Source organism: Triticum urartu, chromosome 2A (assembly GCF_056163025.1).
Source record: "Triticum urartu cultivar PI428250 chromosome 2A, HENAU_Tu73, whole genome shotgun sequence".
Taxonomy (NCBI): domain Eukaryota; kingdom Viridiplantae; phylum Streptophyta; class Magnoliopsida; order Poales; family Poaceae; genus Triticum; species Triticum urartu.
In genome coordinates, this window is record NC_141874.1 from 124,349,080 (window position 1) to 124,366,936 (window position 17,857).

General features: G+C 52.9%; 1 protein-coding gene across 1 annotated transcript in view; it reads right to left on the reverse strand.

Moving 5' to 3' along the window:
* LOC147984235 (protein FAR1-RELATED SEQUENCE 5-like) overlaps positions 1-17,467 on the reverse strand; it is a 35,548-nt gene extending 18,081 nt beyond the window's left edge. Inside the window, exon 1 of the mRNA XM_087541017.1 lies at positions 17,375-17,467. Coding sequence (XP_087397143.1) covers positions 17,375-17,467 — 93 coding nt within the window. The remainder of the gene's footprint in view (positions 1-17,374) is intronic.
* Positions 17,468-17,857: the final 390 nt, after the last annotated feature.

A 17,857-nucleotide genomic window follows, 5' to 3' on the forward strand; every position in this document is an offset into this window, starting at 1 on the left:
TTCTGGTGCAACGAGACCAAGACCAGCCGGACAGCAGGACGGAGGTCACCGTGGAGCCCAGGACGGCGTCATTGCTAGTGCTTTTGGCAGCCGAAGACCACCTTTGGTCAGGATAACTTGTACTACATGTTCCCCTTCAAAATGGCCAATTGTTGGCGCCCTTCCCGCTCATTATTTGGGGAGAGGCCCAGGGCCTCTATAAATAGAGCTAGCCACCACAGAAGGAGGGGACGGCTGGAAATCTGGTAGAACCATAGCAGAGAGAGAGGCGACTGAACTCACCCTAGCAGTTCATCGCACCAGCTCAAGAACACCTCTCGCGAGGCTGTTCTTCCCTTGTACTGTCCATCATCAGCCCCAGAGGCAATCCACCACACCACACACTGGAGTAGGGTATTACACCACAACGATGGCCCGAACCAGTATAAACATCGTGTCCCTTGTGGTGTTCATCATTTTCATCTTAGTTCGCACGAGAGGATCAGACGTAGATCGGTAGGGGAGAGATCTCCATGCGCACCCCAGTGTTCGAACCTCAAGGGTCTGTCGGAACCCGAAACCCGACATTTGGTGTGCCAGGTAGGGGTGCGCCGGAGTCCTCCCTCCTGACGACCATCTCTCCCCCGACATCGCATCCCGCCCTCATGGCAGACAACGCACCGCCCCTCCAGCAACGGATGCCGACACTGGGGCCAGGGGGTTCCGGGCCTTGGCCCCCGCCTTGCGGCAGGTGCGGTGGCCGCGCAAGTTCAAGCCCGAGATGCCGCTACGCTACGACGGCGCGACGGACCCAATGATTTTCCTGCTGGCGTACGAGGAGGCCGTCCTCGGAGCTGGGGGCGACTATCGGGTGATGGCCAACTGGTTGCCCATGTCCCTCACCGGCATCCCGCGCGTGTGGCTCCTCCACCTGCCGACGGCCTCTGTCACCTCCTGGGAGGAGCTGCGTGACCTCTTCCTCGCCCGTTTCGCCGCGCTAGCGCCGCCCGTCGTCGCAGCTCTCCTGGGTGGCTCCCAGGCACCACCCTCGAGTCATCACATCAAGCCGTTCGCCCGCCGGATCAGCACCGCCTCCAGGCACCAAGAAGCCCCCCCAGGCTAGGTGGCGCCCGAGGCCGATCTAACCTTCGGCTCGGAGGACCACCCCTTCAACCCCATTGGTTCGGGCGTGCTCCCGATGTTGTGCACTCCCACCATCTACTAGGTAGCCATCACCAGGACCCTCATCGACGGTGGTGCCGGCCTCAACGTGCTCTTGGTGGAGGCCTGTAGCCTACTCCATGTGCTGCCGGAGCGGCTCCAACCGAGCAGGCCTTTCTCGGGCGTCGGAGCCGGTTCCACCGCCTCCTTGGGACAGATCCGCCTCCCAGTGACCTTCGGCACCTGCGACAACTTCCGCACGGAGCTGATCGACTTCGACATCGCCCCTATCGGCCTCCCCTACAATGCCATCCTGGGCTATCCGGCCTTGGCTCGGTTCATGGCAGCAACTCACCCGATGTACAACCTCATGAAGCTGCCCAGGAGCAGCGGCGCCCTCACCGTGTCAGGAGACACAAGGGATGCGCTGCAGGTGCTCCGGCTTGTTTTCAGGGCGGCCGCAGTGGCATGGCCCACTAGCACCGACGCCCTTGAACCCAAGGGGGCTGCGCCGGCTAAAAAGAAGCAACTGTTCACCCAAGACAAGGCGGAAACCAAGCAGGTACCAGTCGACGAGGATGGGTCCACTGGCGCCACCTTCACCATAGGGGCCAACCTCGAGCCCGAGCAGGAGAAGGCCCTAATCAGGTTCCTGCATGCGAACAAGAAGGTGTTCGCGTGGGAACCAGATCAGTTAGCGGGGGTCCCAAGGGAAGTGATTGAGCATCACCTCAACGTGTGCCCCAATGTACGCCCCGTGAAGCAGAAGGCAGGGCGGAAGTCTACTGAGAAACAGGCTTTCATCGTTCAAGAGACCCGGAAGCTAGAGGCGGCAGGGGTTATCCGCGAGGTCCGCTACCCCGATTGGCTGGCTAATCCTGTTGTCGTGCCAAAGAAGGGGGGAAAGAGCACATGTGTGTCGACTTCACCAACCTCAACAAGGCCTGCCCGCAGGATCCATTTCCGCTCCCCCGCATCGACCAGATAGTCGACTCCACTGCAGAGTGTGACCTATTGTGCTTCCTGGATGCCTTCTCGGGCTATCACCAGATCAAGATGGCGGTAGAAGACATGGAGAAGACGGCTTTCCTGACCCCGTGTGGAGTGTACTGCTATACGTGCATGCCGTTTGGGCTGCGCAACGCAAGCGCGACCTTTCAGCGGCTGATGCACATCGCCTTAGGCCGGCAGCTCGGGAGGAACGCTGAAGCTTACGTCGATGACATTGTGGTGAAGTCTCGTGAGGGTCTCGTGAGGCAAGAACCCTAATACAGGACCTTGAAGAAACCTTTGCCAGCCTCAACAAAGTGGACCTACGGCTCAACCCGGAGAAGTGCGTATTTGGAGTCCCCTCGGGCAAGCTCCTGGGTTTCCTCGTATCCCACAGGGGCATCGAGGCCAACCCGGAGAAGGTCAAGGCAGTCGAAGATATGAGCCCGCCAAGGACCCTCAGAGAAATGCAAAAGCTCACCGGGTGTGTAACTGCATTGGGGCGCTTCATCTCCAAGCTGGGGGAACGAGCCCTGCCCTTCTTCAAGCTGATGAAGAAAAAGGGCCCCTTCGAATGGACTGAACAGGCCGGCAAGGCATTCCAAGACCTCAAGTGGTACCTTACCAGTCCGCCAGTGATGGTAGCTCCGCGTCCTCGGGAGCCCCTGGTGCTCTACCTTGCGGCCACCCCCTACTCCGCCAGCGCAGCCCTGGTGGCGGTCAGGGAGGAGCGTTATGCCAAGCCCGCATTGACCATCCGAACTGAAGCAAAGCAGAGCCAGGAGGCCCTCGCGAAGGCCGCAACCACAGCCGGAAAGGGACAGCCGCAGCAGGAGAACGCACCCAGAGCAGGAGAGGCCTCTTCAGGTGACCAAGCCCCGGGGGCTCCGTCGTCTCCAGAGACGCCTCGACCTCTGGAGGATGCAAGCAGCGCCAACACCCTCAACCTCGTCGAGCATCCCGTGTACTTCGTCAGCACGGTGCTACGGGACGCAAGGGCACGGTATCCCATGCCTCAAAAACTCCTCGCGCTACTAGTGGCCTCGCGCAAGCTGCGCCACTACTTCCAAGGACATCCCATCAAGGTCGTCTCAGCATACCCCTTGGAAAGAGTGCTCAGGAGCCCCAACTCAGCTGGAAGGGTCGCCGAATGGAACATTGAGCTACAGGCATTTCAGCTAGAATTCAGCACGGCCAGAGTTATCAAGGGAGCTGCACTTGCAGATTTCGTGGCAGAATGGGCAGAAGCGCCGGGTCTCGAGGCAAGCGAAGACCGATCACTTTCCCCGGGAAGTGAAGCACCGGACGGCTGGGTCATGTACTTCGATGGGGCGTTCTCCCAACATGGTGCAGGAGATGGCACAGTGCTTGTGTCCCCTACCCAGGACAAACTCTATTACGCCGTGCAACTCTGCTTCCAGCACGGAGAGAAGGTCTCCAACAACATAGCAGAATACGAAGGCCTGATAGCAGGCTTGAAATCCGCGATCGCCTTAGGGGTAAAGCGCCTCACCATCAAGGGCGATTCACAGCTCATCGTCAACTTCTCCAACAAGATATACGAGCTGAAGGACGAGCACATGGAAGCTTACCTCGCTGAAGTCCGCAAGATGGAGAAACAGTTCTGGGGGCTGGAGCTGCAGCATGTGCCTCGCGGCACTAATCAGGAGGCTGACGACATTGCCAAGAGGGCGTCTTGGCGGCTGCCGCAGGAACCTGGCGTCTTCGAGGAGCGGCTCTTCAAGCCCTCAGCGGCGCCGTCGCTATCAGGCGCGGCGCAACCAAGGGAGGAGCCTCCTCAGCCGCCTCCCTCGGGAGCTCCGATTTGCGGCCCGACATCAGGGGCACGCCTGCTCCTGGCGTTGGAGCCTCAGGAGGGATGTTGGATCCCAGAGCTCAAGGACTACCTGATGCAAGGGATTCTGCCGGAGAACGAGGAGGAGGCGGAGCGTGTGGTAGGGCAGGCCACGGCTTATTGCATCCAGAATGGCGAGATCTACAGGAAGCGGCCAAATGACGTGTCCCTACGTTGCATTTCCAGGGAGCAAGGAAAGGAACTGCTGGCGGACATACACAGCGGAGACTGCGGGCACCACTCGTCATCACTAACCCTTGTCGGCAAGGCGTTCCGCAGCTGGTTCTACTAGCCCACGACACTCAGCGACACCGTTGAGCTGGTGAAGGCTTGCGAGGCCTGCTAGTTTCACGCTAAACAGATCCATCAGCCTGCGGGGGGTCTGCAGACCATACCCCTCTCCTAGCCGTTCACAGTTTGGGGGTTGGACATTCTGGGCCCATTCCCTCGGGCGCCAGGGGGCTATCGCTACCTCTACATCGATGTGGACAAGTTCACCAAGTGGGCCGAGGTGGAAGCTGTCCACACAATCCCAGCAGGCTCGGCAGTCAAGTTTATCAAGGGCCTCGTGAGCCGGTTTGGGGTGCCTGTTGGGGAACGTAGCATAAATTCAAAATTTTCCTACGTGTCACCAAGATCTATCTATGGAGTCATCTAGCAACGAGGGAGGAGTGGATCTACATACCCTTGTAGATCGCGCGCGGAAGCGTTCAAGAGAACGGGGTTGATGGAGTCGTACTCGTCGTGATCCAAATCACCGATGATCCTAGCGCCGAACGGACGGCACCTCCGCGTTCAACACACATACGGAGCAGCAACGTCTCCTCCTTCTTGATCCAGCAAAGGGGAAGGAGAGGTTGAGGAAGATGGCTCCAACAGCAGCACGACGGCGTGGTGGTGGTGGAGCTGCAGTACTCCGGCAGGGCTTCGCCAAGCACTATGGAGGAGGAGGATGTGTTGGCGAGGGAGAGGGAGGCACCAAAGGCGTGGCGTGAGAGGCCCTCCTTCCCCCACTATATATAGGGAGCCTAGGGGGGGCGCCGGCCCTACGAGATGCAATCTCCTAGGGGGCGGCGGCCAAGGGAGGAATCCCTCCTCCCCAAGGCACCTAGGAGGTGCCTTCCCCCTTTAGGACTCTTCCTTTCTTGCTCTCTTGGCGCATGGGCCTCTTGGGGCTGGTGCCCTTGGCCCATGTAGGCCAAGGTGCATACCCCTACAGCCCATGTGGCCCCCCGGGGCAGGTGGCCCCACCCGGTGGACCCCCGGGACCCTTCCGGTGGTCCCGGTACAATACCAGTGACCCCGAAACTTGTCCCGACGGCCGAAATAGCACTTCCTATATATAATTCTTTACCTCCGGACCATTCCGGAACTCCTCGTGACATCCGGGATCTCATCCGGGACTCCGAACAACATTCGGGTTACTGCATATACATATCCCTACAACCCTAGCGTCACCGAACCTTAAGTGTGTAGACCCTACGGGTTCGGGAGACATGTAGACATGACCGAGATCGCTCTCCGGTCAATAACCAACAGTGGGATCTGGATACCCATGTTGGTTCCCACATGTTCCACGATGATCTCATCGGATGAACCACGATGTCAAGGACTTAATCAATCCCGTATACAATTCCCTTTGTCTAGCGGTACGATACTTGCCCGAGATTCGATCGTCGGTCTCCCGATACCTTGTTCAATCTCGTTACCGGAAAGTCTCTTTACTCGTTTCGTAACACATCATCCCGTGATCAACTCCTTGATCACATTGTGCACATTATGATGATGTCCTACCGAGTGGGCCCAGAGATACCTCTCCGTTTACACGGGGTGACAAATCCCAGTCTCGATTCGTGCCAACGCAACAGACACTTTCGGAGATACCTGTAGTGTACCTTTATAGCCACCCAGTTACGTTGTGACGTTTGGCACACCCAAAGCACTCCTACGGTATCCGGGAGTTTCACAATCTCATGGTCTAAGGAAATGATACTTGACATTAGAAAAGCTTTAGCATACGAACTACATGATCTTGTGCTAGGCTTAGGATTGGGTCTTGTCCATCACATCATTCTGCTAATGATGTGATCCCGTTATCAATGACATCCAATGTCCATGGTCAGGAAACCGTAACCATCTATTGATCAACGAGCTAGTCAACTAGAGGCTTACTAGGGACATGGTGTTGTCTATGTATCCACACATGTATCTGAGTTTCCTATCAATACAATTCTAGCATGGATAATAAACGATTATCATGAACAAGGAAATATAATAATAACCAATTTATTATTGCCTCTAGGGCATATTTCCAACAGTCTCCCACTTGCACTAGAGTCAATAATCCAGTTCACATCGATATGTGATTAACACTCAAGGTCACATCCCCATGTGACTAACACCCAAAGAGTTTACTAGAGTCAATAATCTAGTTCACATTACCATGTGATTAACACTCGATGAGTTCTGGGTTTGATCATGTTATGCTTGTGAGAGATGTTATAGTCAACGGGTCTGAATCTTTCAGATCCGTATGTACTTCGCAAATTTCTATGTCATCTTGTAGATGCAACTACTACGCTACATTTGGAGCTATTCCAAATAACTGTTCTACTATACGAATCCAGTTTACTACTCAGAATAATCTGGATTAGTGTCAAAGTTTGCATCGGCGTAACCCTTTACGACGAACTCTTTTACCACCTCCATAATCGAGAAAATTCCTTAGTCCACTAGTTACGAAGGATAACTTTGACCGCTGTATTATGATCCATTCTTGGATCACTCTTGTACCCCTTGACTGACCCATGGCAAAGCACACTTCAGGTGCGGTACACAGCATACTGTAGAGCCTACGTCTAAAGCATAGGGGACGACCTTCGTCCTTTCTCTCTATTCCGCCGCGGTTAGGTTTCGAGTCTTACTCAATGTTCACACCTTATAACACAGCCAAGAACTCCTTCTTTGCCGATCCATTTTGAACTCCTTCAAAATCTTGTCACAGTATGTGCTCATTTGAAAGTACCATTAAGCGTTTTGATCTATCCTTATAGATCTTGATGCTCAATGTTCAAGTAGCTTAATCCAGGTTGTCCATTGAAAAACACTTTCCAAATAACCCTATATGCTTTCCAGAAATTCTACATCATTTCTGATCAACAATATGTCAACAACATATATTCATCAGAAATTCTATAGTGCTCCCACTCACTTGTTTGGAAATAAAAGTTTCTCATAAACTTTGTATACACCCAAAACTTTGATCATCTTATCAAAGCATACATTCCAACTCCGAGATGCTTACTCCAGTCCTTAGAAGGATTGCTAGAGCTTTGCATACTTATTAGCATCTTTCAGGATTATCAAAACCTTTCGGTTGTATCACATACAACCTTTCCTCAAGAAAATCGTCAGGAAACAATGGTTTTTGACATCCTATCTGCAAGATTTCATAAATAATGCAGTGACTGCTAATATAATTCCAACAGACTCTTAGCATCGCTGCGAGTGAGAAAGTCTCACCGTAGTCAACTCCTTGAACTTGTTGGGAAACATCTTAACAACAAGTCGAGCTTTCTTAATGGTGACATTTACCATCATTGTCCGTCTTCCTTTTAAAATCCATATGTACCTAACAGCCTTACGACCATCAAGTAGTTCTTCCAAAGTCTACACTTTGTTTTCATATATGGATCCTCTCTCGGATTATATGGCCTCGAGCCATTTTGGAATCCAGGCCCACCATCGCTTCTCCATAGCTCGTAGGTTCATTGTTGTCTAGCAACATGACTTCCAAGACAGGATTACGTACCACTTTGAAGTAGTACGCATCCTTGTCATCCCACGAGGTTTGGTAGTGACTTGATCTGAAGTTTCATGATCACTATCATAAGCTTCCACTTCAATTGGTGTAGGTGCCACAGGAACAACTCCTGTGCCCTGCCACACACTAGTTGAAGAGATGGTTCAATAACCTCATCAAGTCTCCACCATCCTCCCACTCAATTCTTTCGAGAGAAACTTTTCCTCGAGAAAGGACCCGATTCTAGAAACAATCCCTTATTGCTTTCGGATCTGAGACAGAAGGTATACCCAACTGTTTTGGGTGTCCTATGAAGATGCATTTATCCGCTTTGGGTTCGAGCTTATCAGCCTGAAACTTTTCACATAAGCGTCGCAGCCCCAAACTTCTAAGAAATGACAGCTTAGGTTTCTCTAAACCATAGTTCATATGGTGTCATCTCATCGGAATTACGTGGTGCCCTATTTAAAGTGAATGTGGTTGTCTTTAATGCCTAACCCATAAACTATCGTGGTAATTCGATAAGAGACATCATGGTATGCATCATATCCAATAGGGTGCAGTTATGATGTTCGGACACACCATCACGCTACGGTGTTCCAGGCTGTATTAGTTGTGAAACAATTTCCACAATGTCTTAATTATGTGCCAAACTCGTAATTCAGATATTCATCTCTATGATCATATCATAGATCTTTTATCCTCTTGTCACGACGATCTTTCAACTTCACCCTGAAATTACTTGAACCTTTCAATAATTCAGACTCGTGATTCATCAAGTAAATATACTCAACATCTACTCAAATCATCTGTGAAGTAAGAACATAACGATATCCACTACATGCCTCAGCCCTCATTGGATTGCACACATCAAAATGTATTACTTCCAACAAGTTGCTTTCTAGTTCCATTTTACTGAAAACGAGGCTTTCAGTCATCTTGCCCATGTGGTATGATTTGCATGTCTCAAGTGATTCAAAATCAAGTGAGTCCAAACGGTCCATTTGCATGGAGTTTCTTCATGCATATACACCAATAGACATGGTTCGCATGTCTCAAACCTTTCAAAACAAGTGAGCCCAAAGATCCATCAACATGGAGCTTCTTCATGCGTTTTATACCGATATGACTTATGTGGCAGTGCCACAAGTAGGTGGTACTATCATTACTATCTTTTGGCATGAACATGTGTATCACTACGATCGAGATTCAATAAACCATTCATTTCAGGTGTAAGACCATTGAAGGTATTATTCAAATAAACAGAGTAACCATTATTCTCTTTAAATGAATAACCATATTGCGATAGACATAATCCAATCATGTCTATGCTCAACACAAACACCAATCTCGATGGTAGAGGGAGCGTACGATATTTGATCAACCTTGGAAATACTTCCAGCACATATCGTCATCTCACTTTTAGCTAGTCTCCGTTTATTCCGTAGCTTTTATTTCGAGTTACTAACACTTAGCAACCGAACCGGTATCTAATACCCTGGTGCTACTAGGAGTACTAGTAAAGTACACATCAACACAATGTATATCCAATATACTTCTATCGACCTTGCCAGCCTTCTCATCTACCAAGTATCTAGGGTAATTCTGCTCCAGTGGCTGTTCCCCTTATTACAGAAGCACTTAGTCTCGGGTTTGGGTTCAACCTTGGGTTTCTTCACTAGAGCAGCAGCCGATTTGACGTTTCATGAAGCATCCCCTTTTGCCCTTGCCCTTCTTGAAACTAGTGGTTTCACCAACCATCAACAATTGATGCTCCTTGATTTCTACTTTTGTGGTGTCAAACATCGCGAATATCTCAAGGATCATCATATATGTCCCTGATATATTATAGTTCATCAGGAAGCTCAAGCAGCTTGGTGGTAATGACTTCGGAGAACCATCACTATTTCATCTGGAAGATCAAATCCCACTCGATTCAAGCGATTGTTGTACTCAGACAATCTGAGCACAAGTTCAACAATTGAGCTTTTCTCCCTTAGTTTGTAGGCTAAGAAAATCGTCGGAGGTCTTATACCTCTTGACGTGGGCACGAGCCTGAAATCCCAATTTCAGCCCTCGAAACATCTCATATGTTTCGCGACGTTTCAAAACGTCTTCGGTGCCTCAACTCTAAGTCGTTTAACTGAACTATCACGTAGTTATCAAAATGTGTATGTCAGATGTTCGCAACATCCATAGACAACGTTCGAGGATCAGCACACTGAGCGTTGCATTAAGGACATAAGCCTTCTATGAAGCAATGAGGACAAACCTCACTTTACGGACCTAGTCCGCATAATTACTACTATCAACTTTCAACTAAATTTTCTCTAGGAACATATCTAAACAGTAGAACTGAAGCGCGAGCTACGACATAATTTGCGAAGACCTTTTGACTATGTTCAGGATAATTAAGTTCATCTTGTGAACTCCCACTCAGATAGACATCCCTCTAGTCATCTAAGTGATTACATGATTTGAGTCAACTAGGTCGTGTCCGATCATCACGTGAGACGGACTAGTCAACATCGGTGAACATCTTCATGTTGATCGTATCTACCATACGACTCATGCTCGACCTTTCGGTCTCTTGTGTTCCGAGGCCATGTCTGTACATGCTAGGCTCGTCAAGTTAACCTAAGTGTTTTGCATGTGTTCCGAGGCCATGTCTGTACATGCCAGGGTCGTCAACACCCGTTGTATTCAAACGTAAGAATCTATCACACCCGATCATCACGTGGTGCTTCGAAACGACGAACTTCCGCAACGGTACACAGTTAGGGGGAACACTTTCTTGAAATTTTAATGAGGGATCATCTTATTTACTACCGTCGTTCTAAGCAAATGAGTGTATAAACATGATAAACATCATATGCAATCAAATAGTGACATGATATGGCCAATATCATATTGCTCCTTTTGATCTCCATCTTCAGGGCTCCATGATCATCATCGTCACCGGCATGACACCATGATCTCCATCATCGTGTCTTCATGAAGTTGTCTCGTCAACTATTACTTCTACTTCTATGGCTACCGGTTAGCAATAAAGTAAAGTAATTACATGACGTTTATGTTGACACGCGGGTCATAAATAAATTAAGACAACTCCTATGGCTCCTGCCGGTTGTCATACTCATCGACATGCAAGTTGTGATTCCTATTACAAGAACATGACCAATCTCATTCATCACATCCTTTTGGCCATATCACATCACATAGCATACCCTGCAAAAACAAGTTAGACGTCCTCTAATTGTTGTTTGCATGTTTTACGTGGCTGATATGGGTTTCTAGCAAGAACGTTTCTTACCTATGCAAAAACCACAACGTGATATGCCAATTGCTATTTACCCTTCATAAGGACCCTTTTCATCGAATCCGATCCGACTAAAGTGGGAGAGACAGACACCCGCTAGCCACCTTATGCAACTAGTGCATGTCAGTCGGTGGAACCAGTCTCACGTAAGAGTACGTGTAAGGTCGGTCCGGGCCGCTTCATACCACAATGCCACCGAATCAAGATTGGACTAGTAACGGCAAGCATATTGAACAAAATCAACGCCCACAACTACTTTGTGTTCTACTCGTGCATAGAAACTACGCATAGACCTAGCTCATGATGCCACTGTTGGGGAACGTAGCATAAATTCAAAATTTTCCTATGTGTCACCAAGATCTATCTATGGAGTCATCTAGCAACGAGGGACGAGTGGATCTACATACCCTTGTAGATCACGCGCGGAAGCGTTCAAGAGAACGGGGTTGATGGATTCGTACTCGTCGTGATCCAAATCACTGATGATCCTAGCGCCGAACGGACGGCACCTCTGCGTTCAACACACGTACGGATCAGCGACGTCTCCTCCTTCTTGATCCAGCAAGGGGGAAGGAGAGGTTGAGGAAGATGGCTCCAACAGCAGCACGACGGCGTGGTGGTGGTCGAGCTGCAGTACTCCGGCAGGGCTTTGCCAAGCACTATGGAGGAGGAGGATGTGTTGGAGAGGGAGAGGGAGGCACCAAAGGCGTGGCGTGAGAGGCCCTCCTTCCTCCACTATATATAGGGAGCCTAGGGGGGCGCCGGCCCTAGGAGATGCAATCTCCTAGGGGGGCGCCGGCCCTAGGAGATGCAATCTCCTAGGGGGGGCGGCGGCCAAGGGAGGAATCCCTCCTCCCTAAGGCACCTAGGTGGTGCCTTCCCCCTTTAGGACTCTTCCTTTCTTGCTCTCTTGGCGCATGGGCCTCTTGGGGCTGGTGCCCTTGGCCCATGTAGGCCAAGGCGCATACCCCTACAGCCCATGTGGCCCCCCGGGGCAGGTGGACCCCCGGGACCCTTCCGATGGTCCCGGTACAATACCAGTGACCCCGAAACTTGTCCCGACGGCCGAAATAGCACTTCCTATATATAATTCTTTACCTCCGGACCATTCCGGAACTCCTCATGACGTCCGGGATCTCATCCGGGACTCCGAACAACATTCGGGTTACTGCATATACATATCCCTACAACCCTAGCGTCACCGAACCTTAAGTGTGTAGACCCTACGGGTTCGGGAGACATGTAGACATGACCGAGATCGCTCTCCGGTCAATAACCAACAGCGGGATCTGGATACCCATGTTGGTTCCCACATGTTCCACGATGATCTCATCGGATGAACCACGATGTCAAGGACTTAATCAATCCCGTATACAATTCCCTTTGTCTAGCGGTACGATACTTGCCCGAGATTCGATCGTCGGTATCCCGATACCTTGTTCAATCTCGTTACCGGCAAGTCTCTTTACTCGTTTCGTAACACATCATCCCGTGATCAACTCCTTGATCACATTGTGCACATTATGATGATGTCCTACCGAGTGGGCCCAGAGATACCTCTCCGTTTACACGGAGTGACAAATCCCAGTCTCGATTGGTGCCAACCCAACAGACACTTTCGGAGATACCTGTAGTGTACCTTTATAGCCACCCAGTTACGTTGTGACGTTTGGCACACCCAAAGCACTCCTACGGTATCCGGGAGTTTCACAATCTCATGGTCTAAGGAAATGATACTTGACATTAGAAAAGCTTTAGCATACGAACTACATGATCTTGTGCTAGGCTTAGGATTGGGTCTTGTCCATCACATCATTCTCCTAATGATGTGATCCCGTTATCAATGACATCCAATGTCCATGGTCAGGAAACCATAACCATCTATTGATCAACGAGCTAGTCAACTAGAGGCTTACTAGGGACATGGTGTTGTCTATGTATCCACACATGTATCTGAGTTTCCTATCAATACAATTCTAGCATGGATAATAAACGATTATCATGAACAAGGAAATATAATAATAACCAATTTATTATTGCCTCTAGGGCATATTTCCAACAGTGCCTAACCGCATCATCACTGACAACGGTTCGCAATTCACCAGTAATCTCTTCAAAACGTACTGTGCTAACCTTGGAACGCAGATATGCTACGCTTCGGTAGCACACCCCCGGAGCAATGGCCAGGCTGAACGAGCCAACGCGGAGGTCCTGAGGGGCCTCAAGGCCAGGACCTTCAAGAAGAAGCTGGAGGCCTGTGGCAGGGGCTGGCACGATGAGCTCCAGTCCGTGCTATGGTCAATCCGCACGACAGCGACCAAGCCGACTAGCGAGACCCCATTCTTCCTCGTCTACGGAGCGGAGGTTGTTCTCCCTCACGAGGTCAGACGCCGCTCCGCATGGGTCCTGGCATTCGACGAGGCTTAGCAGGACGCCTTGCGGGGGACGGATCTCGTGCTGGGGGAGGAACGCCGTCGGGAAGCCGCACTGCGAGCGGCAAGGTATCAACAGGCGCTACGACGATACCACAGCCGCAACATCCGCCCCAGGACCCTTGAGGTAGGGGATCTCGTGCTCAGAAGGGTTCTCTCCAGGGAGGGGTTGCACAAGCTCTCTCCCATGTGGGAGGGCCCGTTCAAGGTTGTTCATGTTTCCAGGCCTGGCTCCGCACGCTTGGAGACTCCGGAGGGAGTACCCATCCAGAGCCATGGAACATTCAACATCTCCGGAGGTTCTACCCCTGAGTGAAGCCGCTACGTTTTGGAAAAGGCCCAGTGCCTATGAAGAAGGCGAATGCCTGTGAAGCCGTTGTGTTTTGGAAAAGGCCCGGTGCCTGTGAAGAAGGCGAATGCCTGTGAAGCCGCTGCGTTTTGGGGAAGGCCCAGTGCCTGTGAAGAAGGCGAACGCCTGTGAAGCCGCTGCGTTTTGGGAAAGGCCCGGAGCCTGTGAAGAAGGCGAATGCCTGTGAAGCTGCCGCATTTCAAGAAAGGCCCGGTGCCTGTGAAGAAGGCCAATGCCTGTGAAGCTCTCCGCCCGTGACACTCTCACGTAATAATGAGTGGGGCTGTACATGCCCCGGAGTCTCCGGAGTGCCGCCCTCGGGCCTCGGGGGCTCCCGCCCATGCCCAGTGGCAGCACTTTGCTCCGCGCTGGTGAGAAGACGTCGAAGACTAGAATAGGCGCCGGACGCGGCTTTCCCATTTGCTTTCTGCAGTTGGCTTGTTTATTCCCGTTTGAAGTTTTTATTGGAGTTGCTAACATTCCTGGCTTGTGGCTCTTTGTCTTTCTCGCTCTCTCACCTCGTTTTCTCTCGCGAAGTCTCGCGAGGGAGGATCGCGGGCGCCCTCGCGAGTGTTTTCTGCCCTGATCGTTTGGAGCTTTCCTATCCGAGTCCTCTGCGGGAGCACCCCTCCCAGTCTGTGCCCCACGGGCATCGTGACACAAGCGCAGGACCTGGGCCGGTCGCCCCCACAGCTAAGACCATAAGTTACCCCTCCTACTGATCCTTGCAGGGCACGAAGCGCATGAGGAGGCCACGGCCTCGGGAGGCGAGGACCGCGCCAAGCCCCACCAAGCTAAAATAGTTCCCGCACATGGGAGCACGGCGTGAAAACACGGCGCAGAAATAGCAGAAATAGCGCGATGGTTAAACAGCAATAGTTCTAATACGCCCCCGCGGGGCCCTACATTACTTACTATTTTTGCGTAGGATAAGAAAGAAAACAAAACGGGCGCGATCCGTCCTGCGCCAACCCACAGCGAGGCTCGAGCTGCTCCTGGGGCTCAGGTGGATCCCTCCTCTCGCTTCACCGGGGCACTACGGCGGGCTGACCCGCTACCATCACCCAAGCGGGCGCGACGGCGAGGAGGCTGGTCGCGGCCACCGCTGGAGGACCTGCTGCCTGAGAGGGGGTTGCCGAAGCTCGGCGAACCCCGAGCACCGCCGCCTGTATGCCAGTCGCCATCTTCATCCTAGTCAGAGCCAGGGCTGGGCAGGCGGCCGCGGTCGTCGTCTTCAGGGCAAAACCCAACATGGCGACCGTCTTCCCCGAACACCCTCACGTAGAGGGTGGCGTCGCCATCAAACTTGAAGTACAGGGTGCACCACCGGCTTAGGCCACGCGCGCGGGCAAACATTTGCCAGCCGCGTGTCAGAGCCCCGTTCCCAGAAACGGAGACCTCCAGCGACGCCCAAGAGGCCATGCTGCAGCATCCGTCTGCCTGGAGTCAGAAGCCGCACCAGGCGCTGGCCAGCAGTTCATCTATGAAGAAACGGGGGAGCTGGAGCCTGGTGCTGGATGGGTCTGCCGACCACACGACGAACTCCGGCAGCACCTCCGCAGAGCGAAAGCGTGGCCTAGGGGGGCGCACACCCACGGCGTGCCCCCCGTCGGCAACCTGGCGCTCACCACCGCGCCGGGAACCGCCTCCCTGGCCGTGGGAGGCCACCACGGGGACCGTGGTATACTTGCAAGGGCGGCCTCAGCCGCGCTTGGCCAGGGGGAGTCAGGCCCAGCCTGGGGGGCCTTTCCTTTCTCCGCGGCTGAGAATCTCTTTGGAGCCATGGGAGCGACGAGTAATCGAGAAGAAGGAAAGGAGCAGCAAGGAGGGACGGGCCGAAGGGGGTCGCCCAGCCCCATACTTATAGCCGGAGGAGGCCAACCACCGTGCACCATGATCGCAGGTAATCATGACCGGTTTCTCTGCATGCAGGGACTTATCAAGTCATGCGGTCGCCGAGGCGTCGTGGGGAAGCGCATTCGCCCACGTCCAATCAATCGCCATGCAGCGCCCAAGGCCGCAGGCTGATAGGGCCCGCGGCGCTTCGCGCTTGCCCTTTCGTTTTCCTACTGTCGGCGTTCTGGGAACGGGGGTCCCCAGACTTGCCTGCCAGCGGCCTGCGGCGTGGCTCATGCGGGGGCCCAGCGCGGCCCATCTTCATCAGCTCAAGCTCAAGACCCACGCGAGGGGCCAAGCCTCGCGGGGCGGACGACAGGAAGCTTCCTCAGAGGCAGCCTCATCAGGCAGGCTCGCGAGGAGGCAGAGAGATCAAGGCAGGGGTACCTCGCGAGGAACCCGTGACGCAAGCCATGACGATCGAGACCAGGCGGGCGCCAGGCGAGCGCCGGCCTGCGCAGTGTCCTTGTTTCCCCTTTGGTCCAAAGGGGGCAAGCACAGGCCAAGGCATTAGGCAAAGGTTACCATTCCGGTGCAACGAGACCAAGACCAGCCGGACAGTAGGACGGAGGTCATCGTGGAGCCTAGGACGGCGTCATCGCGAGTGCTTTTGGCAGCCGAAGACCACCTTTGGTCAGGATAACTTGTACTAGATGTTCCCCTTCGAAATGGCCAATTGTTGGCGCCCTTCCCGCTCATTATTTGGGGAGAGGCCCAGGGCCTCTATAAATAGAGCTCGCCACCACAGAAGGAGGGGACGGCTGGAAATCTGGTAGAACCATAGCAGAGAGAGAGAGGCGACTGAACTCACCCTAGCAGTTCATCGCACCAACTCAAGAACACCTCTCGCGAGGCTGTTCTTCCCTTGTACTGTCCATCATCAGCCCCAGAGGCAATCCACCACACCACACACTGGAGTAGGGTATTACACCACAACGGTGGCCCGAACCAGTATAAACATCATGTCCCTTGTGTTGTTCATCATTTTCATCTTAGTTTGCACGAGAGGATCGGACGTAGATCGGTAGGGGAGAGATCTCTGCGCGCACCCCAGTGTTCGAATCTCAAGGGTCTGCCGGAACCCGAAACCCGACAGTCGTCGCTCGCTCGCCCACGACGGCTGCCTCCGGCGGAAGAAGGCAGGTTGGATCGGGGGGATTCTACGATGGTGTGTGCCTTGCGCCTATATAGGGCGGGGGGTAACAAAATAATATTCTGTTACCGGTAACAGAATAGTCTAGCCCTATATATATAGGACAACACTATTCTAATCATGGGATTAGAATAGTTATTTGGATCACACCGCGCATATATAGGGCCCGATGGGATCTTCCCGAACTCCCGAAGAACCACCACCTCACCCCGATCCCCAACTTCCCTAGATCCCATCCCCGCTGAGCTCCTGCTCCGCCATGGCCTCTTCCCTGGTTCCGCCACCTCAGTGCTGCCCCCTCGCCGGATCCCGCCTACTCCCGCGGCCACGCGCCGCCCCACCTGCAGCGGCGCCACCACCGGCGCGCACCGCCCCAGCCAGCGAGCACCGCCCCTAGCCGGCGAGCACCGCGCCTCCCGAAGCTCGTGGTCTACTGACCAGAGATGTCACAGGCCACCGTTGTTGCCGGTCATCTGGATTGGACGCCTCCGGGGCCATCTCCACCGTCAACGCGCCCTGCACCACCAGCATGCGCCATGGATGCCCCTCGCACGATCTTGAGAAGTGTCGCCGTCGCAATTAAAGGGCGCCGGTGCTCTCGGGTCACCAACTGACCACCATCGCGCCCCCAAGCAGAAGCTGTCGGTCTGCCATATGCACCATCCACAAGCTTCTGCCCCTCCATTCTGTGCGGGCAGTCCACCGCCTCGCTGATGAGAAGTCCTAGCGGGCAGCCATCTCTCCTTGTTGTCCATTTTTTCATTGCGGTCCTGTCAGTCCATCTGCATCGACGCCATTCTACCATATTGGCTGCATTTGCGGGCAGCTGTTTCCTCAGCAAGGTTGACGAAGTAGCTGGTCGGACTCTGAAGAAGAAAAAGCTGGTCGAACTCTGAAGAAGTAGCAGGTCGAGAGATTCGG